The 24,580-nt window shown below is 43.1% G+C and overlaps 2 protein-coding genes across 2 annotated transcripts in view; both read left to right on the plus strand.

Annotated features, from left to right (window-relative positions):
* Positions 1-24,580, plus strand: part of LOC143413413 (protein NLRC3-like) — an 81,354-nt gene that overhangs the window by 1,021 nt on the left and 55,753 nt on the right. The window contains exons 2-5 of the mRNA XM_076876424.1: positions 1,868-1,988; positions 2,073-2,174; positions 2,483-2,581; positions 2,652-2,750. Of these exons, the coding sequence (XP_076732539.1) occupies positions 1,900-1,988; positions 2,073-2,174; positions 2,483-2,581; positions 2,652-2,750 (389 nt within the window). The 5' untranslated portion in view covers positions 1,868-1,899. The remainder of the gene's footprint in view (positions 1-1,867; positions 1,989-2,072; positions 2,175-2,482; positions 2,582-2,651; positions 2,751-24,580) is intronic.
* On the plus strand, positions 3,439-13,716 carry LOC143413255 (protein NLRC3-like). Its single transcript, XM_076876029.1, has 5 exons — positions 3,439-3,454; positions 5,017-6,817; positions 7,911-8,084; positions 8,450-8,623; positions 13,481-13,716. The coding sequence occupies exons 1-5, from the start codon at positions 3,439-3,441 to the stop codon at positions 13,671-13,673; spliced, it is 2,358 nt and encodes a 785-aa protein (XP_076732144.1). The 3' UTR covers positions 13,674-13,716.

Genomic DNA, 24,580 nt, shown 5'->3' on the forward strand with positions numbered 1-24,580 from the left:
ACTTGCCTTGCCTTGCCTTGCCTAGTCTGTGATGTAACTCCCAGCAGCATCACCTCATTTCTTTGACCTTTAACATGAGATAGCTTAGCTAGCAGAGCAGCTATCTCTGCTGTCTGTCATGTGACCGAGTCAAGTGTGTGTAGTAGACTTGTTAGCATAGCTAGCAGGCTGAAAGAGGCTAGCAAACAGTGTGAACACTTTGTAAGAGGTGATCAGTAAAGAGAAGGATAAGGAGCTCCTCCAAATGCTGATAATGCACTTAACCTGAATTTACTGCTTGTTACATTATATGTGATGTTCAGTCAAAAACAATTACTTAAATTAACATTATTATTATTAGTAGTATTAGTATTATTATTTGTTTATTATTCATAACATGGCTCCCTACTGTAGTGGTTTGAACAATTGACAATCTGTGGTTATTGTGTCCCTGCAAATTCAACAATGCGCCTCAATGGAAAGCATCAAACAAATATTTCAAGTCATTCGACCTACTGGTTGAATCACCGTAGCTCTGACAGTGAAGCACACTCGTTTTTATGGGTAGTCACCTTGTAAGTGCAAGCTTTAAACTCTCATGGATGAGTAAAACTCATTAGAAACACTGGCGAGCAGTGAGTGAATAACAGGTCTGACAGCAGCAGCAGGGGCGATGCTGTCATAGTTTAACGTGGAGTCTGTTTGCACTCAAACAGTGAAGAGCAAAGAAAAGAACTTTAATGGTTCCGGGTCCTTTTGACCCAGTACTTTGCGTTTCTTGTGTTTTGGTTTATGTTCTGGTTCATTTACAGTCTTATTTATGCTGCTTTGAGTTTCTTATACTTCCTGTTTAGTTCCTTGATCATTAGATTCCCTCTGTGTCTCTGTGTGTGTCTCTGTGTGTGTCTGTGTTTGTGTTTGTGTCTGTGTGTCTCTGTGTGTCTCTGTGTGCCTCTGTGTGTGTCTGTGTGTGTCTGTGTTTGTGTTTGTGTCTGTGTGTCTCTGTGTGTCTCTGTGTGCCTCTGTGTGTGTCTGTGTTTGTGTTTGTGTCTGTGTGTGTCTGTGTGTGTCTGTGTTTGTGTTTGTGTCTGTGTGTCTCTGTGTGCCTCTGTGTGTGTCTGTGTGTGTCTGTGTTTGTGTTTGTGTCTGTGTGTCTCTGTGTGCCTCTGTGTGCCTCTGTGTGTGTCTGTGTGTGTGTCTGTGTGTGTCTGTGTGTGTCTCTGTGTCTCTGTGTGTGTCTGTGTCTCTGTGTGTGTTTGTGTGTGTTTGTGTGAGGCCTGATGCTCCATTCTATATTTCCTCAGCCTGTCATGTCTCTCTTGTCTCCTCTTTCCCTCGCTCACTCTCGTCTGCCTTTCCTCCACTCCTCTGTCAAGCTCACGTGTCAGTGTTGTGTTCCTTTGTTTGCTGTTTTATTGTGAAAGTCTTGCATTCTTTGTTCAGTGTGTTTCATTTTTCCTGTGAAGGTTCTCAGTCATCCAGGTCATCGTAGTTTAAGGAGCTTGGAAAGAAAAGCATCTGGACTTCTGTAAGTTGCTTGAAGATGTTTCGCCGTTATATTCGGGTCCTACCCTGTCTGCATTACGCAGCCAGTTCAAGACCAACATTGTTCTAGTTTCCCAAACAGTAAATGTGTGCAGTTCTCTGCAAACTCAGCAGGAAGAATTAGTGTGTGTCAGTGAATGCATCGTGTGTGCTTCAGGCTCCATCTAGTGGACTGATAGCAGAGCAGCTGATGGCAGCTTCCTCTGCCTCACACTGCTGTCTGACTGCATCCAGCTGACACTGAGATGAAGCAGGAAAGAAGCAGCTGATATTTGGACAGCACACATGATGAAAGGAGGATTTCAGCTGATGTGCACATGAATGATTTGTGTTTCCTCTGCAGGTAGAAAGTGTGTGTGAGCTGAATTGAGCAGCATGGATCAGTGTGAGGACAGAGAGGAGGGAGCCCCTCCCTCTAAAAGCACTCTGTGTGGGGAACATGAGAGTCAGACCAAAGCTCAGAGGTGAGATGACCATCTCTAACTGTCCATGACTCTTCTCCATGTCACAGCTCAGCACTCACATCACTGCTCCATCATTATTCACAGGAACCAGCCTGGACCTCCACCCAGCTCTGTGTCCTTACAGAGTGACTGGTCTGAAGAGCGCTACATTGAATTTAAATCCCAGCCTGTGTCTGCTGCAGAGAGGTGAGCTGTTAGTAACATGAACTCTCTGATTTAAATGATTTGATGTTTCCTGGTTTCTAAAATGCATCTCTGTAGGAAAGCAGTGTCTCAAAGGACACTGCTCTCCTACAGAGATGGACACAAAGGACACACAGGCTCAGCTGTAACTGTCATTTCATCTGGTTTAAGACACATTTGGACACACAGTCGCGTCTCCATCCCGCTTTTATTAATGAACTTCCTGTTGCTTGCAGATGACAGGAACACAAAGTGTTTGTGCCACGTGATGCTGCACGAATTGTTTAAATGTCCATGATGGTTTTTCACAGGAACCAGCCTGGACCTCCACCCAGCTCTGTGTCCAATGAAAGTAACCGAGTCAAAGATGCCCTTAAGAGATTTGAGCAAAGACAGTCAGCTCAGAAAAGGTAAGCTAACACCAATAATATCAGCTGATATGTGATGAGAATTTAACTGAAGATTTACAACTTTTTTCAGGATCCATCAGAGACTCAAACCTGGACCCAGCTCTGTGTCCTTAAAGAGTGACTGGTCTAAAGATGGCTACATTGATTTTAAAGTCTCTGCTGCAGAGAGGTGAGCTGCTAGTAAGATGAACTCTCTGATTTAAATGATTTGATGTTTCCTGGTTTCTAAAATGCATCTCTGTAGCAGTAGTGTCTCCAAGAACACACAGGCTCAGCTGTAACTGTCATTTTATCTGGTTTAAGACACAATATTATTATACACACACAATTGGCTGTTTTTAACTATTTATTTTAATCACAGGTGTAAATTTCGACCTCACACATCTCGATCCTAAACTATGATAGAAACAGCTGCTAGCAGTGGGTAGTTTGACTTTAGCCTGGTGGCTAAGCTAACGGTAACAAGCGTGCCAGCTGTGCTCTGTGAGGATGAGACGCTGCTCTAGAAAGCAAACAAAGGTTTGTGCAGCTCCTCTTCAGAAAAGTGTTCAGAGAGCATTAGACAAAGGCTCGTCATGTGAGACAGGAACACAAAGTGATTGTGCCACGTGATGCTGCAGGATTTGTGTCCATGATGGTAACATCTCCTCGTCTAACTGCAAACACATGAGCGCTCCTAACGGCAGCTATCACAGCCACACAGGCAGACTGTGTCTCACTGTTGCATTCAGGGACATTTGTTTTCCTATAAAAAGCTGAACTCTAATCTAAGAGGAATGTTACTGACAGGAAACAGCTGCATTACCTGCAGTCTGTGTGACCACAGCTGCTTCAATCACTTTATCAGAGAATGAAAAATGTTTGTTTGCAGAGGTCAGAGGTCACAGTCTGCAGGATCCAGCTGTCCGTCTGTTTGTGTTTGTGTTTCCTGGATAAATATGACCTGAAACATCCTCAGATTGTTACAAAGATTCATTAAAAAGAAAACAATGAAAGAGAAAAGATCCAAATGTTCGACTTGGTCATTTGCTGTTTGAGGACAGTGATGCTCATATCTGTGGGGAAAGTGTGACCTGAGTGGGTTCATGTTTGTCTTTAAAGAACAGAGCTGCTCTGATTCTCTTTGTGTCTGATCTGTTAAACAGTCTGAGAGGTCACACAGAGACCCAGCAGCTAAAGCCTGGATCATACTGGCTGCTGTTACTCCATCAGGACAACACTGAACCACAGTGGTGTGGATGTAGTGGATAAATCCCACCATACTGATGCTCAGAGTTAACCACAGGGAACAAAACCAGATGTTACCTTCAGATTGTGACCTTTGGAGTGGACGATGCAGATTTCAATAGAGAATAAATGTTGTTGTTTTTCAGCTGTGAAGAAAGAATCTAATTTTCTGAACTTAAGAATTTATGATGCTGGAAACAACATGGAGACTATAACACAACATTTCCACTGTGTTCATAGAATGAATGTAAAACTGTCAGACATTCATTAAATATGCAAAATGTCTACAGAAGCATCAGAGGGTCAGACGTGAAGCACTCAGTGATTTTGATCAAATGACTCATCAGTTATTGATCTGTACTACACTGATCTACCACGTTAGTAAAGCTGGTGTTCTGGTGGTGGAGGGAGACTCGGATCATGTTCTGGTTTTGGAGCAGTGATCTGCTGATGGTTCAGTTTGATGAGCTTCTTCAAAATCATCCCTGACATCACCACTGAAAGGACGTCCATGAAAACAGACTGAAAATTACTGATATGTTCACAATCTGAGAGTTTAAAGCTTGACAGACTTGATTCAGATGAAGTTATTTGAGCAGAAACTCCTGGATCTTTATCCTGTGTGGATCTAATCCTTCATGGTTCCTCCACAGAGTGGACCAGCAGAGCTCAGAGGTTCCCAGCAGTCAGTCTGCCCAGCAGCATCAAACACAGCTGGACTCCATATTTATGGTCTGTACATGTACAACAACTACTGTTACATCTGTTCTGTTCACAGTCATCTCCATGCTGCTCTTTGTAGACCAGTGGATCGTCAGTGTGTCCAACATGGATCTGATGTTTGGCTCCATGATTTCAGTCTGATTGGCTCATTCATAAATATTCTGTTCCAGCTGCTGGAGGACAACATCATCACTTTTGTGAAGAACGAGCTGAAGAAGATCCAGAAGGTTCTGAGTCCAGATTACCCAGAATGCTTAGAGAGTCAGAGGAGCAGCAGCAGAGAGGCATTTGTGAAGATCACAGTGGACTTCCTGAGGAGAATGAAGCAGGAGGAGCTGGCTGACCGTCTGCAGAGCAGTAAGAGGATTTATCTAAAGATTTAAGCTGCTGGATAAATGAACATTTTCCAGAGATGGAAGATGGAGCAACATGTTTTAAAGATTAGTTCTTTTTGGAATTGAGTGTTTATTTTTCTTCTCATTCAGAGCTTCAAGCTGCAGTTTGTCATCGTAACCTTAAATCCACCCTGAAGAAGAAGTTCCAGTGTGTGTTTGAGGGCATCGCTAAAGCAGGAAACCCAACCCTCCTGAATCAGATCTACACAGAGCTCTACATCACAGAGGGAGGGACTGCAGAGGTCAATGATGAACATGAGGTCAGACAGATTGAAACAGCATCCAGGAAACCAGACAGACCAGAAACAACCATCAGACAAGAAGACATCTTTAAAGCCTCACCTGGAAGAGATGAACCAATCAGAACAGTGCTGACAAAGGGAGTGGCTGGCATTGGGAAAACAGTCTTAACACAGAAATACAGCCTGGACTGGGCTGAAGACAAAGCCAACCAGGACATCCAGTTCATATTTCCATTCACTTTCAGAGAGCTGAATGTGCTGAAAGAGGAAAAGTTCAGCTTGGTGGGACTTGTTCATCACTTCTTTACTGAAACCAAAGAAGCAGGAATCTGCAGCTTTGAAGACTTCCAGGTTGTGTTCATCTTTGATGGTCTGGATGAGTGTCGACTTCCTCTGGACTTCCACAAAACTACAATCCTAACTGACCCTAGAAAGTCCACCTCAGTGGATGTGCTGCTGATAAACCTCATCAGGGGGAAACTGCTTCCCTCTGCTCGCCTCTGGATAACCACACGACCTGCAGCAGCCAATCAGATCCCTCCTGACTGTGTTGGCATGGTGACAGAGGTCAGAGGGTTCACTGACCCACAGAAGGAGGAGTACTTCAGGAAGAGGTTCAGAGATGAGGAGCAGGCCAGCAGCATCATCTCCCACATCAAGACATCACGAAGCCTCCACATCATGTGCCACATCCCAGTCTTCTGCTGGATCACTGCTACAGTTTTGGAGGATGTGCTGGAAACCAGAGAGGGAGGACAGCTGCCCAACACCCTGACTGAGATGTACATCCACTTCCTGGTGGTTCAGGCCAAAGTGAAGAAGGTCAAGTATGATGGAGGAGCTGAGACAGATCCACACTGGAATAAAAAGAACAGGAAGATGATGGAGTCTCTGGGAAAACTGGCTTTTGATCAGCTGCAGAAAGGAAACCTGATCTTCTATGAATCAGACCTGACAGAGTGTGGCATCGATATCAGAGAAGCCTCAGTGTACTCAGGAGTGTTCACACAGATCTTTAAAGAGGAGAGAGGACTGTACCAGGACAAGGTGTTCTGCTTCATCCATCTGAGTGTTCAGGAGTTTCTGGCTGCTCTTCATGTCCATCTGACCTTCATCAACTCTGGACTCAATCTGCTGGAAGACAAACAAACAACCTCCAAGAAATCTAAATTATTTAACAAACCAAAACTTCAATCTCTCCACCAGAGTGCTGTGAACAAGGCCTTACAGAGTCCAAATGGACACCTGGACTTGTTCCTCCGCTTCCTCCTGGGTCTTTCACTGCAGACCAATCAGACTATCCTACGAGGTCTGCTGACACAGACAGGAAGTAGCTCACAGACCAATCAGGAAACAGTCCAGTACATCAAGGAGAAGCTCAGTGAGAATCTGTCTGCAGAGAAAAGCATCAATCTGATCCACTGTCTGAATGAACTGAATGATCGTTCTCTAGTGGAGGAGATCCAACAGTCCCTGAGATCAGGAAGTCTCTCCACAGATAAACTGTCTCCTGCTCAGTGGTCAGCTCTGGTCTTCATCTTACTGTCATCAGAAGAAGATCTGGATGTGTTTGACCTGCAGAAATACTCTGCTTCAGAGGAGGCTCTTCAGAGGCTGTTGCCAGTGGTCAAAGCCTCCAACAAAGCTCTGTGAGTACATTTGTACTCATGTCTTTACTTTTAACATAAACAGTGTAATGTGTGATGGACCCTTAAAAACTTAAACATATTTATTTGACTGGTCATCAGCACTAAATACAGTATATTATAGTTAATGTTTGATAGCAGCAGTAAATGTCAGTGTCTTAGACATATATGGACTTCAGCTTTAATCAAAGTCATATCCAGAATCATCCTGTAAGTAAACTTTATTTATACAGCAGCTTTCACAGGTGAAAAACCACAAAGTGCTTTACAATAGAAACAGGCAATAAAAACACAGAAGATAAAAACATTAAACAGCAAACACTGAACATCATACAGCCTAAAACTAGTTAAAGGCCACTCTGAATACTAGAGTCTGAATAAATGAGTTAGTGGGACCAGTAACAGCCTTTAACTGGAAGATCTCAGATGTGAGAAGAGCTGTAGGATTGTAGAAAGTCAGAAATATAGACTGGGACTAAAAGTAAGGACTAAAACTTTAAATAAAGCCTAAAATGAACTGGTTACCAGTGTGAAGAGATTAAACTGGAGTAATGTCCAGTCTGTTTCATGTGCTGGTTAAAAGCCTCGCAGCATCATTCTGTACTGACTGAAGATGTTCAAAGACTGTGATGGAGCCATAGGTGATCAACTCCCTCATTCCTCCTCTGGTCTTATTGCTCAGCTGAAGAGGAGTTCACTTCTATATGTTACAATCAGCATCACCAGTACAGCTCCAAGGATCTGCAGCTGCTGGCAGATTCAGTCATGCATGCTTGATTGTTTTTCAGTCTCTCAGGTCAGATGAAGTCATATTCTTTATGAATTAGCATAAGAAGTCAATAAAAATTCAAAGCAAATCAAGATAAGCGTTTATTCTTGTTTTAACAAATATATGAGCGAGAGGGACCTTTTTGGTCTAAAGTTATAATCATCTGCCACATTTCTAATCTCTTTACTACGTGGACTTTTAAAATATTTTCTGTTCCCCCAGACTGAGTCTCTGTAACTGGTCAGAGAGTTCATTTAACTTGTCATTTGATAACAGTTTGTTATTAAATTACAGTTTTTCAAATTGTGTTTTTATTTTGTTTTTTAGCCTGAGTGTCCCTGATCTCTCAGACAGAGGCTGTGAAGCTCTGTCCTCAGTTCTCAGCTCCCAGTCTTCTACACTGAGAGAGCTGGACTTAAGTAACAACAACCTGCAGGATCCAGCAGTGAGGTATCTTTCTGCAGGACTGAGAAGTCCAGACTGCAAACTGAATACTCTGAGGTGAGATCAAGATATGTTGGGCTTTTCATCAATTGACAGAATTAACCAATAAGAATCCACTAAATGGGAAAAAAGTCAGTTAAACTTCTGTAATAGTTTTATGATAATTTAATGAGCAGAGAGTTATTGATTAATATGTCAGTTACTTTGGTGCTAATGCACTGCCCGGCACATGGAGCCCAATTGGCATTTGCAATAGAATACCAGAATTGATTGACCATTGTCAGTTAACAAATGTCAGCGTCATCCATTTGTTGACTCTCAGTAAAAACACAGAATTAATTGCTAAATCTAATAACTCTTTAGTGCACCCTCATTGCAACTTAACAACAGTGTTTGTTTAATGTTTATCTGTCATTTTTCAGACTGAGTCACTGTAAGCTCTCAGAGAGAGGCTATGAAGCTCTGTCCTCAGCTCTCAGCTCCCAGTCCTCTAGTCTGAGACAGCTGGACCTGAGTAACTCTGACCTGCAGGATTCAGGAGTGAAGCTTCTGTCTGCTGGAGTGAAGAGTCCACACTGTAAAATGGAAACTCTCAGGTCAGAATTAAAAATTTTCCAATGATGATCACGTTAAACCTGATTTCTATTACTGCATAAACAGGAAATTGATTTTTAAAAAAGTCTTAATGTAGAAATTAGTGTCTGGGGTTTTTAGTGATATTTGTTTACTTTCTGTCTTTCATTTGCAATGAAATGTCCCATCTGCTCCTCTGAGTCCAAAATCTTTATTTTAGCAGTGCTTCATCCACCAAACCTTCTAGTTCGATTCCTGTATTCTGAAGGTTTTTACAGAGCTGTTTGTTCAGATATCAGAAATTTATTTTCAGAAACATTTAGTAATAAAAATATGATCAATTGATTATTTCTGACTGAAAAGATGAAATATATATTTGGTCATAGTGATATGACTCATTACCTCACTTAAACATAAAATGTAAACAAAAATTCAAAACAATAGATTAATACAAAACAGAATTTGACTGTTGAGCTTAAAGTGAGCTTCAATGTTATCCACTTCCTGTTTTATTTTGGTAGTTATCGTCTCTGATTTTTACCCCAACATTGTCTACATTAGTTTCAGCTGTAGAAGGTTTTATTGACTGTTTGATTTGTCACTTTATTTAACTATAATTGTTGACTTATAAACTATTGCTTAAAATGTATTTTCATTAAAATACCAAACAATTTATTACTTTATCATCTAATTAGATTATAATTCTGTAAATAAGAGTGATAGTGTGGCCTGTGTGGGTTGTCTTCAGGTTCTCTGCTTCCTCCCACAGTCCAAAAACATGCATGCTGGGTTAACTGGAGATGTGTGATTGTGAGCATAAATGTTTGTCTGTCTAGCTCTGTTTCTACCTGGCTACATCACCGTTACTGATGCTGAACCAATAACCTGGTCTGGATCAAGTTATGTTCAGTGTTTTTGTTTAAAATCAGCTGAAGCGCCTCATTTTCACTGATTCTTTCATTTACAGAAAGCTTTAAGTGAGATATAGATTCAGTCATATGTTACTAATATTACTTTTAACCTGAGTAGCGAAAGTCCGCGGTGATCTGAAAATGATGTGCCGGGAGTTGTGCCGTTCTCTGCGGCTTCAGTGACCCTCGAGCTCTCGACTAGCTATCGAGTTGGTGGGTAACAGACGTCTCCGAAAACGTCGAAGCACTTTTGCAAATATGCGATATCTTGATAAACCGAGCAGATATTTGAAGTTTACACACCCACATTCTCCCCTGAAAATATGTTAAAAGTTTATTTTGTGACCCAGGAAGATTAATAAGAGTAATTTTAAAACTTAGTAGCGGTCACCATTACTGGAAGCTGGAGTTTGGCTGGGCCGCACTATGAATTCTGGGATATGGTGGGCCACGAAGGACACACCCGACCCATCCTTCAAATTCGGGGAAAGGAGGACGCATTTGTCGGCTGCATTCGGAGGAATTTGGACAGCCTTCGGTGCGTCGCTGTGACGTAATCGGTCTACAAATGTGTCCTCAGGAGGATGCAGCCCATGAATTTGTACACACCGAGCCTGCGTGCTGGTAGCACCTTAGCCACAGCTCGGGTGTGGAGGAGAAGCTGAAAAAGAAGGTTTTCTAGTTTTTAAGGAGGAAAAAACTGAGAGGACTAAGTGAAAGAGAGGCTGGAGAGTAACACAGAGCAGCAATGAATGCTGCTCACACAGTTTAGACAGTTTAGCATCAAATGTTCGAGTGAGTTAGCTCCCAGCTAACTAGCAGAGCAGCTAACTAGCAGAGCAGCTAACTAGCAAACCAGCTAACTGCACCCACAAGCTGAGACTGCGTCTTTCTAACAAGAGCGTCAGACACGCAGACTGGTTTTCTTTGTGGATGATGATGTATTCTCACACTGATCCTTCATGATGATGCTGTCATCCACCCACTGCTCCTGGTGTTGCCAATTCCTCAGTAAGGAAAATTGCTATTGGCTGTCCTAAAAGTCGCTGGAAGTCGCTAAATGATGTCATCGCCTAATTTGGATAAATGGTCATGTAATTGTAATTGTAACGTACGTTGTAGGAGAGAAAAATAACATCGTGGAAGAGACATAGCGTGAGTAAAAAACGTCCTGGAATGCATTTAAATAAATAAATCATAGTTCTGTCTGTAACTATTACAACACTCTCACCACATTTGTTAACAATTCTCTCAACAAATGTGTTTTTCCTCGTTCTTTGTTATCCAGCTGCGACTTTGAGTATAAATGTGTCATAAACAGGATAAAGCAGTGCAGGTTCAATGTAATCAAACCTCAGACTGAGTTCAAAATCATCACCTGTCCCTGATACCACATCAGCACCAGAACCATGATGTGTTTACTCACATTTAAAAAGGTGGAGGGCAGTGTGAATGGACTGTTGTCATTGGTCTGAATGTGCCTCTATAAACATGTGCTCTTCATTATTGATGTTTTCCTAATGAACAGAAAATGAGACTTAACAAAATCCTTCTGACTGTTGTTGGAGCAGGTTGGGTCCTGGGTTTGAGTCCCCCACTGAACCACAGGGGCTTCTAGCTTTGTTTCACAGTGTATAGAACAACAAATAAAACCAAATCACAAAAAAAACACATCAGACTTTGAGGGTTGAACCAAGGATGAGGAAGCAGACTCGGCCCCAAACAGCTGGATATATGGATGGTTACCAGAGCAACCACAGCAGTGTGCTCTCAGTATATTTAGTTGTATAAAGGTGTTTGTGGTGTGTTGCAGCTGAAGCAGCCTCATGTATGTTGACACAGGGAGAAAATAGTGTGAGGACACTGTTCACAGCAGTCACAGCTCGCTGCCTTCAACAGTCTCTTCCTTCCTTGTTTGGATGTCACTGATATCATCTTCTGCTCTCACACTGACCACCTGTTGAAGCTAACATGCTAACATGGAAGCAGCAGGTATGCCACCTGTGGCAGCTGAGGTCACGTGACCTGAGTGTTTGAACCACACGTTGGAGCAGCATTTCCAAACATCTGCACTTCAGAAGCTCCAAAGTGTGGAAATGTCACTGTGGAGCGTCTCATCACTATCTAAGAGATTTTCTTGCCTCTGCAAAGCGAAGCTTGCAAACAGCACCATAGTTTGTCAATCCCAACCAATCAGAGCGCTCCTTATGTCACGTCACATGACTCATGTGTTTTCCTCTTTGATTAGCACCCAAAGAACTAAAGAAAGGCTAAAAGGATGTTCAGCCAATCAAATCCCTCCTAGGAACAGGAAGTCTAGAGAGGAAATGGAGCAGAGAAGGAGAATCACCAGTTTAAATGTCTGAGTTTTAAACTGGTGACCCTCTAAAGAGGCTTTTATTGACTCTTTCTGTTTTCTTTACAGCTTTTTTCACCATTTAAACTGTTTAATATCAGATTTAGAAATAACTTTTGGACAGTTTTTCTACATTTGCACTAAAATATGACATCAGTAATGACTTTCTGACTTTACGTTGGACTAATCTAACGACTCAGCCTGGCTATGTTGGACTGGGTGTGGCAGCAGCTCCCAGTTTGAGTTCAGGAGACAGACACCCTCTCTACTTTGAAGATCAGCTTCAAACTTTCCTTTTTGATAAAGCTTATAGTTCGAGCTGGATCAGGTGACCCTGAACCATCCCTTAGTTATGCTGCTATAGGCTCAGGCTGTTGGTGGACTTCCCATGATGCTCTGCTTTCTTCTCCCCTCTTTTCACTCCTGATGCTTTTATATGTCACTGCTGCATGTCCTTAACTTTTGTCTCTCTGTTTTGTTCTTGTCTCTCTGAGCTCATCTCTTCTCTTTCCCCTCACCCTGCAACCAGTCATGGTAGATGCTCCTCCTGGAGCCTGTTTTCACTGGGAGGATCTTTGTGTCAAAGGGAGTTCTTCTTCCCACCATCACCAAGTGCTGCTCACAGTGGATTGTGTCGCGAAATCTATCAATGTAGAGCAGTGAGACAAACCACGGAGGCCCCAGAGAAGTGCAATCAAACGATGAGTTTATTAACACACAGGAGAAAACATCAGCCTATGTCTTCTGACAAAAATACATGTTGTGGACACTTACAAAGCAGTGGGGTACACGCCCCCCCTTGGCGTCAATAAAAATAGTCAGAGTAAAATAGGTTCCAGACATTAGTCACAGTTAATGGTACATCTTGTACATCTTTAATGGCTATAAACAGACACAGAACTTCTCTTTTCTGTAACACCTTCCATACAAGGTAATAAACTTCAAGCCCTCAGGGTCTCTGGGGCTAATTATTGACTCTGGTCATCTGTTGCCAAGTAGAGTAAAATATAGTGAGACACCAAATGAGTTAAGGCCTCAGGCCTGACACATTCCTAGATTATATGTGTTATATGTATTGTAAGCATGCATGCAATCATCCTGTTCTAGTTTCCCTCAGCATGTATCACCTGGACAGTCACGCCAGTGAAGCTTAAGACCCTTAATGAACCGAACATCAACTCGACATAAGCACAAATATGCAATGTGTATGAAATACTTCTGACCGTACTTGTAATAAGAGTTAACATAATTGAAGGATCCTCAAATGAACATGTTCAATAGACAACTTTAATGCAATATCAATAGTGTGAGAAATATTATTAGATGGAATAATGCTGTAAAGAACATTATTAATGCAGTTATAATGATGCAGATTATATGGCAGCAATAAAAGAATTTCTGTATCTCCACAATTGTCTGATGTTTGGGGCTTTCTCTCTGATATTGGAGGCTGTTACCTTACACTGTTAAACAGCTTCAGATGACTGTTGTTGTCCATTGGGTATTGTCACTTTTAAATAAAGTTACATTGAATGGATGTAAATGGATAGATGTTATTGTGACAAAGAGAAAACGATTGTTGACAGATTGATTGTTGTTTTGTGTGTCTGCAGTCTGTCAGGCTGTCTGATCACAGAGGAAGGCTGTACTTCTCTGGCCTCAGCTCTGAGCTCCAACCCCTCCCATTTGAGAGAGCTGGACCTGAGCTACAATCATCCAGGTCCCTCAGGAATGAAGCTGCTGTCGGCTGGACTGAAGGATCCAGGCTGGAGACTGGACACTCTCAGGTATGGAGAGAATGTCTGATAGAGGAGGAAGAGCTGGAAACATTTCCTGTGTCCTTCACTCACTTCCTGTTTGTATCCTGCAGATGAGACATGAACAATCACACATGCAGGAATATTTTCAGGGACAGACACACTAGTCTAGCTGGATAGAACATGGATATTTATGTAGGGGTCTCCAAGGAGTTTGTTTGCAGGAACATTTAGGTCACAGGTGTACCTGAGATAGATACCAGTGTACCTAATAAAGTGTCAGCTAACATTTGGAAATGGAAGCTAAAATAATGACAAACTCTACATTCACAGCTGAATTCACAATAAATTTGTTCTCAAGTGCACATTTTTCTGTTATTGTTCTCAAACAACAGAATGAGAATGAAATATTGATTCTAACAGGGCCCATAAACTTTACTAACTAAACATTACTGTGAGCAGCTCCTCCATCACTTCAAAACTGTCATCAACACCACGGACATACATTGGGAGCTGGGCAGTGTCGGTGATGTCTGTGGTCTCATCAAGAGCGACTGAGTATACACTGAAACATTTGGCTTTCTCACACAGTTGGTCATAAATGTCACTTGACAGGTCAGAAATGCGATCTGCTGCGGTGTTGGCAGAAAGGCTGATGTTGCTAAACTGACCTTTCTTTCCCGGACAGACTATATTTGCAGCCTGCAATATGCACTTTTAGACAAATGCACCTTCTGTGAATGGCTTCCCTGCTTTAGCAATCATCTCACTAACCACGTGGCTCCGACTGCTGCATTATTCTCTTTGGTTGCTTTCTTGGAGAAATCTTGCTGCCTCAGTAGATCTGTTTTAAGACTGGCAACCCGGTTCGCTCTCTCGTCTCCCTGGTATTTTGCATCCAGCTCAGCATGTCTAGTTGTGTAATGACGTTTCAAATTGTATTCCTTGTGCAGCGCAACTTTCTCTGTGCAAATAAGACAGGTCGGGGTGCCCCTGTGCTCAACAAAGAAATATTGCATTTCCCACTTTTCCTGAAATTGTCGGTGCTCATCACCAACCTTTCTCTTCACCGCAGGCTTTGAAAAAGACATGTTTGGGGCTATGTGACATTTATAATTCTACTTGGTGTCACTGTCGCATTGAAGTTTCAATCAAGCGTTTAGCCGACGGACGGGGAACGTCTCAACGCGTAGAGAACGTCATTTCTGCTTCTTTTTCTTGCAACCGTAGCACGGCGATCGGCAGATAAAAAGCCGGTAGCAGTCTCCTTTGTTTTTACGCTCGATGTTCATGTCTTTCATGACGACACGAACACCGTGGCGTTTGCAGATGGTAGAAAGTGCAGGGATAGCGAGCGCAAAAAAGGCGACTGCTCACGGCGCCGGGCTGTTGTTACAGGAGAAAGAAGCGGAAATGACACCGTGACATATAACAAATAACATCAGCTGTTTCTGATGTTAGTTGTTTTGACTGCTTTTACATTATATTGAAATATATGTAATGTTCATGTTTGCTGCAATGCAAACGCAGTGATGCAAATAAAAACATGGAGCCACAAATTACGGTGCGACCCTATAATTAGTCCGGGTTACCGGGGACTGTTGTTGCCGATGAACAGGTGTCGCTATGTGACTGCAGACTAAATTGGGCTGCATTGAGTTCATGACTTTTCTTTTATCCCGCCGCCTACGCATCACTGTGAGAGTTAATATGAGATCTCTCTCTGTGGAAAAATAACTTTAAATCCCACTGACGTGTGTATAAATCTATATACGTATAATGTCCCGCTGGGCAGCAACTTAAAAAAACAACTTTTTTTGAAGTGTTGTGAACGCAGCGCGCTGGGGCGAATGTCGGCGTTTGCCCAATAGAAAGGAGGAAGCCAGCCAGGCACAGAAAGAAAGAAACACTCCAGGGCAACGCTGCTGGAACTTTGACTCATTGAGAAATGTTTCCCTGCTTGCATCAAGCCCGGCTGGTGTCCCCTGAGATCCATATCCCACCCTGATTGGTGGGTTAATTCAGCTCCGCCCACAACACTGTAAAGTGTCATACATTATCAAACTAACATTACATTTTCATATTAAGGTGGGGCCAAAAACTATCGTCCTGCGGGCCGCAATTGGCCCGCGGGCCGCGAGTTTGAGACCCCTGGTGTAGGAGGACACCTGCTCTGTGTCTGGTTAAGTATAAGAGCCCTTTGTTAGGGGGACCGCTGGACTCTTAGCACCAGCTTTGGGGTCACAGGGTCACATCTGGAACACACACACACACGCACGCACACACACACACACACACACACACACACACACACACACACACACACACACACACACACACACACACACAGACACACAGACACACAGACACAGACACACACACAGACACACAGACACACACAGACACACACACACAGACACACAGACACACACACACACACACACAGACACACACACACAGACACACACACACAGACACACACACACACACACAGACACACACACGCACACACAGACACACACACACAGACACACAGACACGCACACACACACTATGCACAGACTGGTACTCTTTGTTCATCCCTGTGTAAGACGTCATAATGAACTTGTGCATATTCATGTAAGCTCAATAAAGAGCAGTGTTACGAGGGAGCAGACGAGAGCGACTGAGGTCAAGTGAAGGAACGGCGCTGTCACAGTTCTCTCCCTCATCAATTGTCTGGTTCCAGCGGTGGGTCTGTGCTAGACGACCCATCACCAGCTTTTTCCACTGGTTACCAGTACGTGGTAGAATCCACTTCCAGATCTGGTTGTCTTTAAATCTGTGAATGGATTGGCTCCATCTTATCTCTCTTTAACAAAAGAATCCAAGTGGAGCCCTCAGGTCTGCAGATAAGCAGCTTCTGACCAGAACTAGACGTAAAAACAGAGGTGAGCTTTATCGATGGCTGCAGCCAAACTCTGGAACAGTCGCCCTTCACATCAGGTCGTCACCAACACTGGACATTTTTAAAAGCCGGTTGGAAACACATTTGTACTCTGTAGCTTTCAATCCTGACCAGTCTTTATAGTCATTACTGTGTATGTTTCCTATTTTCTCTCTACTCTGTGCAGCACTTTGGCTCAAGCTGTTTTTAAATGTGCTGATAAATAAATGTAGATTTCTTTGAATAAAACAGTGGAGCCGAGCTTTGAGCTCAGTGTGTAACAGTGTGTGTGTGAGAGCCATGTAATGTCCAAGTGTGCATGCTGACTGTGCTGCTCTGACCCCCCTCCTCCTTTCAGGGTGGAGCCTGCTGGAGTCCGATGGTTGAGACCAGGTCTGAGGAAGTGTAAGTGTGTTTTTAATGGGATTCATGAAAACAAAGCAGCACACATTCAACCATCTTCATCATGTCAGGAGTCATCATCAAAGTGTCAATCAATGAACAGATGATGGATCAATAACTGCAGCTGGATTGTGTTTGTTCTCTCCATCAGATTCCTGTCAACTCACAATCGACACAAACACAGTGCACACAAAGCTCCAACTGTCTGACAACAACAGGAAGGTGACACATGTGAAGGAGGTTCAGTCATATCCTGATCATCCAGACAGATTTGATTATTATCAGCTGCTGTGTAGAAATGGTCTGACTGGTCGCTGTTACTGGGAGGTCGAGTGGAGAGGAAACGTTTGTATATCAGTGAGTTACAGAAGCATCAGAAGGAAAGGAGGCAGTGCTGACTGTGAGTTTGGACGCAATGATCAGTCCTGGAGTCTGTACTGCTCTGATTATGGTCCTCAGTCTGTCTGGCACAATAACAGACAAACACTCATCTCCTCCTCCTCCTCCTCCTCCTCCTCCTCCTCCTCCTCTGTCTCTAACAGAGCAGCAGTGTATGTGGACTGTCCTGCTGGCACTCTGTCCTTCTACAGAGTCTCCTCTGACACTCTGATCCACCTCCACACCTTCAACACCACATTCACTCAAACTCTTTGTCCTGGGTTTGGGTTTAGGTTCTGGTCTCGTGGTGCCTCAGTGTCCCTGTGCTGAGTGGAGTGTAAAGAGTGTCTCCTGTTACAGAAACACTCTGACTGTTGAACAGATAGTTCAGTCTGTACATGTCTGTCTCTTTCACTCACAAACACGTTTTCAGATTCATGGATTCAATCAGTTGATGTTTGAAACTCTTCTAAATGATTCCTTGTAAACTTCTTCAGTCACAAACAAACAGGAAGTGATGTCACATGTGTTCCTGTCCACACAGCAGAATGAGTCTATTGCTGACAGTGATGTACAAACAGAGTGAGCATTTCTGAGGCCCAAAATAAACTGAGTAGTTCACTGAATGAACAATGGACTGTGAGCTCAGTTCCTTCATCATTAGTATGGATTATATATGTATATGTATTATATTAGTATCATATATATCAGGTGCTGCTGCTTTCAGTCATTGTGCAAATGTGCTGTTTGTAAGCTTGTAAAGCTGCAGTCAGCTGAGACTGAAGAAGTCACCTGATCAGTGAGCAAACGTTTCTGAAAACGTCCAGATGAACAGAATCAACCTTTTGGGATCAGCCAGCAATGCAGCATCATTGTTGTTCAGCTTCAGAGGTTTGCAGGAATGAACTGATGACCAGAAACAGCTGCAAAGTCCAAGAAAATACCAGCTGGAGTTCAGCTGCATTTGAAGAAGTCAAAGAAAAGTAAGGATGGCAAAGGGCGACGTTTTCTTCCAAAGAGCTGCAAACATGGTCGACGCCTCATTAGAAGAATCATCTGGACATTTGTGAGGAACTCTAACCAAGAAAGCAACGTCACACAGATCCAACAGACAGTTTCCATGACTGCAAGTGTTGAGTGGAAAAATGCTACATTGCATTATTGCATCCTCTCACCACAGGAGGCGCTGTTGGCACCACTGATTGCTGATCAGCTGTTCTCTGATGATCTGATTGATACTGTGAATAACGGGACTCACTGAACTCTGTGACACAGTGAAGATTACAGAGTTTAACTTCAACATCTGACTGACGTCACACAGACAGAAGGATGAACCAGTGAGGCACAGAACACAGTTACTGGAGATACTGGATCAGCTCCATGTGAACCTCTGATGGAGAAGCTGCTGAGCCAGAGAAACATCAGGACATGACAGCAGCTGCACTTATCTAACAACATGTAGCAGAGCTGATCTATGTTAGAGGATCTATCACAGCAGCTGAAGCCAAAGTCCAACACTGGATACCAGCTGAGCCTGTGCTGAGTGTAGTGTTACAGGAAAAGGGCAGAAACACTGGTAGCTCCCAGTGATGCTGACTGGGGCACAGAGCTGAATGATGCAGCATCAGGACACTGTTTCAGTCTGACTGACAGAGAAACCTGTAGCTGTATCTACATGTGAGGCAGAGGCCACACAAGCAGCTTTCTATGTTTCACAGTGACTGAGATCTTCAGTGGGGGTGGACATGCTCCTGTACAGACCTCTGAGGAGAACCAAGGTGCAGTCAAAGAGTCCAGTCTGTCCTCACAGATGTGAACATGTGGTTTCATCAGGTCTGCTGTCAGCTAGCAGGCTCACATCAGAATCACTGTTCCTGAAAAACACAGTCTGTGTGACATCATCAGTCAGCTGATGGTCCCAGATCTGAATGGTTTCTGTCTCTACTGAGGAAGTCAGAGAATATCACTGAGGTGTGGATCAGGTCTGAGTGAGCTGTGGAGGGACAGCTTTAAACAGTCCACAGGTCTCACGTCCTGCTCAGTCTGGTAGCAGATACCTCGTATTGTTCCAGATGTGCTGACATCAGCAGCAGCACAGCTGTGTGATACCATGAATCTCAGTTATTGATCCAACACACAGTAAATACAAAGATCAGGATTTCTGAGAGTAATCATTATGAGTCTGAACACATGATCACTGAATGTTAGTCTCCACAATAATAAGCTAACACAAGCAAACACAGCTTTCAGCTCTTATTTTGAAACTGGCTTATTTAGAGAGCTGTGATGTGAGCGTGCCTGGCTCTGAGGCACTTGGGTCAGCCTCTGTTGTTTAGAAGTGTTACAGACTGTGAATGACACAGACCTGTCAGTTTCCATGTTTGTCTGTAACACAGCTCAGGGCTCCATGCTGAACGCATCCATCCAGTGTTATTGATCCAGGACTGATACCAGCATTGGGATCAATACTACAACACACAATCACATGTGTCCACGTGATGCAGTTTGAAGAGCAATCAGATGTCTCTGTATGAGGAGGCGGGGTCACAGGAGGTTCACAGAAACTCTGCAGCAGCATCATCAGCTCACATGGAAACTTTGATGATTCACTTCTGTGGTGTTTTTACAGAAACACGTCACAAAATTAGCTCCACCTGTTTTGTGAGCTTTGAGTTTCTTGTCTTCATCCTGGATTCTTGTGTTGCTGTTTTTACACACAGCAGATATTTCCTGGTTGCTTCCTTGATGACCACATGAAGCTTTCTGAAGCTTGGATTGAAAACGCTTCATTACTCAAAGCTTTCCAACACAGGCCTCTGTGCTGCCATCTGGTGGACAAACATGTGAAGTGCAGCGTGAAGCTACAAATGAAACTGCTTCAGCTACGTTTATATATAACATACTATAACCTATATAATGTGGAGATCAGGGAAATTATTTTGTTGCTACTGTTAATAATCATCATCATTACCATTGCATTAATAATATAATCTACAGCATTGATATTGCATTCAGATGTTTAAACATTTTGGTACCCAATTAGCCTTTACTACAGGTGCAGTTATAACCACTTTAAACTGTTGAGTTGAATCTATGATCTTAAATGCTTTTGAGTGCTTGTTATAATCTTAAGTGTGTATGGGCTGATTCTGTTGATTCTGAGGACACTCTGTGCAAAGTCTTGACAGGAAACTGCAGGTTTGCAGAGCGTGCTTTTGCAAAAGTGAAACTAAAAGCAGAGTGTAAGTGCAGCTTATTCTGAGGAGCTGTTTGGATGATGCTATTTGAATAACCAGGTTGTTCATTATTATCTTTTATACTTTTATATTCTTTTATTAAGCTTCTAGTAGAGGTTCTTGATTAAAACATTTATTCAATATACTACATATATAGTTTTAGTAAACTGCTAACACATTTGAGAGTGGCCTCTGTTTGACTGCGAGCGTTAGTAGGTGAGAGGTGACACAGAGTGCCAAGTGAGGTCGTGACACACACACACACATAGTAGATACATTCAGTTATAGGTGAGAGGTTAATCATGTTTGCTTGCAACTGCGGGCGTGCAGAAGTGGTATCTTACTGCAGAGCATGGTCTGTGGTTTTGGAGAAGCGGCAGTCAAAAGGTTGACAGGAAACATCTGCCATGAAGATAGAGATAATGTTCTTTTCAAACTGTGTTAAAAGTCATTGTGGTTTTGATTTGACGTATGTATGTATGTATCTGTGTGACGTTGAAGGGGCGTCATTAAATTCAAACCCCGATGGTATAAAATATCTGTTTATGCTTTGATTAGTCGGAGATCAGCGCTGTCTGCGTACGGCGCTGGTCCCCCCACGCCTGTGTTCATTAAAATCAATTGTTTGACCAAGCTCTTCTGGACCTGGTTGTTTGTACTCTCCTTCCTCAATATTTGAACCTTAACAATAACTATATGTATAGTGTATTATGTAGGTGTTAGAGCTGGGGGTAGAACTGCTGATGGCCTGGTTGTTATTTATGTTCCCATGGTTCACCAGCTCTCACACAACATCAGCACCAATGATCCACGTCCTTATAAACCTCTGAATCAGGTCCTGAAGCAGTGACGTCCTGAGTGAAGACCTCACTGATCACATGACTCTGGTCACCTGGACTCAGTGTTTCTGAAGCAGTGTGCTGGGTTTTTAAAAATACGTGGCTGCTGCCTGATGTTGGGCCCACAGAGGAAGACGACTCACTCGCTCTTCTTCACTTCCTCCTTAAACATGTGGAAGGAGAGCAAAGTGCTGCCAGACTCTTATTTCTGACAGGAACAGAAGAAACCACAGCAAACTGGTCCAGTTCTTCATCTTCATCACAATCTGTTTATTTCTGATGGTGTCTTCAGTCTGAGGTTTGAAGTTTCCATGTCTGTGTGATGTGTGGTGTGAAGGCTGCTGGTTAAACTGGGACTCACTGTTTAAAGCACTGAGTGCTCATAGAGAGATGCTCCATGAGTCCCAGTACAGACTACAAACATGGTGGAAACTTAGCTTTGATATCCACACACTCTGCACGTCTGTGAGTAACTGTGATGAAGATGTGCAGAGATCTGTGTCCAAACAGGAGAAAGACTGTAAAGACTCTGTGCTTCTAACAGCCTCTGTTAACATATGTGAGGCTGTTTGTTGTTGTTGCCATGGAGCTTTGCACTGTTTGGGTCAGCAGGTCATGTGATCAGGTTTGTTCTGCTGGACGATGGTTCAGTGTCAGGTTTGTTTGCATTCATCAATAAATATCTAAATAAATCAAAGACTCCATGTTTGTTCTTTCAACATGTGACCTCTGCTCATCCATCTCTGTGTGTATCAGGATACATTTGGTTCATAATACACAGAAAAATCAGAGTTATTACCTGTAATAAATGTGAAAGATTCCTGCAGTGATAACCAGGCAGGACTGAAACACATCCAAGCTGTCACCACGGTAACAGCACCGCCCATCCACAGGTGAGGGGAGGAGCAAAAAGAGGGACTTTGACCATTTTATACTAAAAACACTCAACTAATGTTTCTAATATGAAACAAATAAGCCCACATTAATGTGAGCGTTTATTAAATAATAATAATGATGATTTCCTCCTGATCTCATTTCCACAGCAGAGAAAACTGTGGTGTATATTGAGGTGGAGGGTGTGGTCTGTGGCTCAGGTGTAGAGTGAGGGTGGGGTGCACCACAGCAGCATGCTGGGACTGCTGAGGGTGGAGGAGGGAGTGATGATGACATCAGAGCTGCAGCACAGAGACCAGTGAACACACAGTCTGTTCATCTTTGCATAGATACAATATACAGCACAATATTGAATGACAGACACGCTGTGGGAGCTTCCACAGATACACTGACGTCAGCATCCAGAGTCCTCCTGCTGCTCCCCCCTCAGAGCCCCGTGATCAGCACCAACACATTCAGTTAGATGACAGAGTCCAGCTGCAGCTAGAATCAGCTCCCCTCTGTGAACAACAGCACAGCGTCAGTGTTTCACACTCAGTGAAAGGAGGAAACAGCAGAAGAACACCATGTGTGCTACGTTTCCCAGGACACACTACAAACTGCACAAATACAGAGCAGCACGTGGAAGGACCTGGAGCTGCATTTACAGAGCTGCAGACAGCGTGATGTCCTGTATGGACAGGTGGAAGGAACCAAGTCCTCAGCTGGAACACTCGTGTTTGTCCACAGACAGGAAACACAGCAGGAAACTTCCTCACAGAAGTGCAGCTCATGGATAACACACTTCCTGTCAGTCAGAATGAGGCTGCAGCCAAACACAGAAAGGTGTTTTTGTCCAGATGAGCCCAGAGAAGAAACACGAGTGTTCACAGACATCAGAAGCTCAGAGAGGTGAAACATGAGGTTGGAGTCCTCGTCAGCATCCAGAAGAGCTGCTGTGAAACCCTGAGTACTCATGACAGACTCTGATGGCACAAACACATCATGATTCAAACAGAAAGACAAACATGGAGCTCCTGATCCTCCTGCATGAGAACAAGCTGACATGAGCGCTGTGTCTGAGAGTGTCTCCCTGTCACAGTGACAATAACACAGCTGCTGCTCACAGTCATTAAACTGACCTGAGGTCAGCTGTGCTCCTTACATATGAACCATGTGACCTCACATCAGTGCTGTGGATGACTGTAGTCATAGAAGAGTAGAGCTGTAGCAGGTGGTGTGAGGAGGAGGTGGTGTATTCTAGTTAACGCAGTACTGAAACACTCCAGCAGAGGGCGCTGTTAAGTCCTTATTGTAACACAGTTACTGTGTGCAGTTAGACTTCATACATAATCTGCACTTATTTCCATCAGACATGCTGTCAGTAAATGATTGGTTTCTATACATTTCTAAACACAAAACCTCTTCACACTTCTAACATGCACATTTACACAACTAAATGGCAGTATTGATGAAAAGAAACACATTCAACAAATCCATTTAAACCTTAAAACAAACAAAAGGAAGCATCTCTATGGACAAACAAACCCCTCCACTTGGTTTGACCTGCTGATGTCATGTGTGACATCAGCAGGACTTTAAAATGAGGAAATGCCGGGCGGGCGTTTCCCCACACCTGACCCTCATGAAGACTGAAAAGACAAACAAAGTAAGAACAAATGACTTAATCTGTAACATAATAAAATGTAAAGAAACATGTAACTGAGTATTCAGCTTCATTTGCAGAATGTTTGATTTGCCAGCAACTGAATGCTTCCACACACAAACCCGGCATAGTGAGTGAAGCAATGTTACTTAACAAATAGCAAATCATAGCAAATACATAGAAACAGAATAATGTGTTTAATATGCAAAAGAAGAAGAAGAAGTAAACACATATGGGACAAATGGAGACCATTGCAGCTCATCCACCAGTGGGGTAAAAAGAGCAACCAAGAAAGTGGCAGCCTGCACGGCCACAGATGTGCTGGAGGAGCTAGAAGCTCTACCCATGGAGAAACTCCTGGAGAACCTTGCTAAGCCTAACAGGGGACAGGTACTTCTGCCCAACCTGGCAGCCACAAAGTGAACTCATTTAGGTAAAGATAACCACATGCACCTAACCAGCCTGCACCAGCCTGACATTTCTTCCTCCTAAGTAAAAACCAATGGATGGATTGAACTTAGAGTCTCAGCTCAGTTTTCTATTTTGACCACCTACACCCCAAGATACTCTTTTAAAAAGTGTTGTTTTCAGATCCCTTTGAAGTTCATAAAGGGCCTGTTCATTTTCATTCAGATG

Source organism: Maylandia zebra, linkage group LG2 (genome assembly GCF_041146795.1).
Source record: "Maylandia zebra isolate NMK-2024a linkage group LG2, Mzebra_GT3a, whole genome shotgun sequence".
In the NCBI taxonomy this organism is placed as follows: domain Eukaryota; kingdom Metazoa; phylum Chordata; class Actinopteri; order Cichliformes; family Cichlidae; genus Maylandia; species Maylandia zebra.

Coding starts and splice junctions, on each gene's coding strand:
- LOC143413255 (XM_076876029.1), top strand. Junction 8,085..8,449: donor TGCAAACTGAATACTCTGAG/GTGAGATCAAGA, acceptor GTCATTTTTCAG/ACTGAGTCACTGTAAGCTCT. Junction 8,624..13,480: donor TGTAAAATGGAAACTCTCAG/GTCAGAATTAAA, acceptor GTGTGTCTGCAG/TCTGTCAGGCTGTCTGATCA.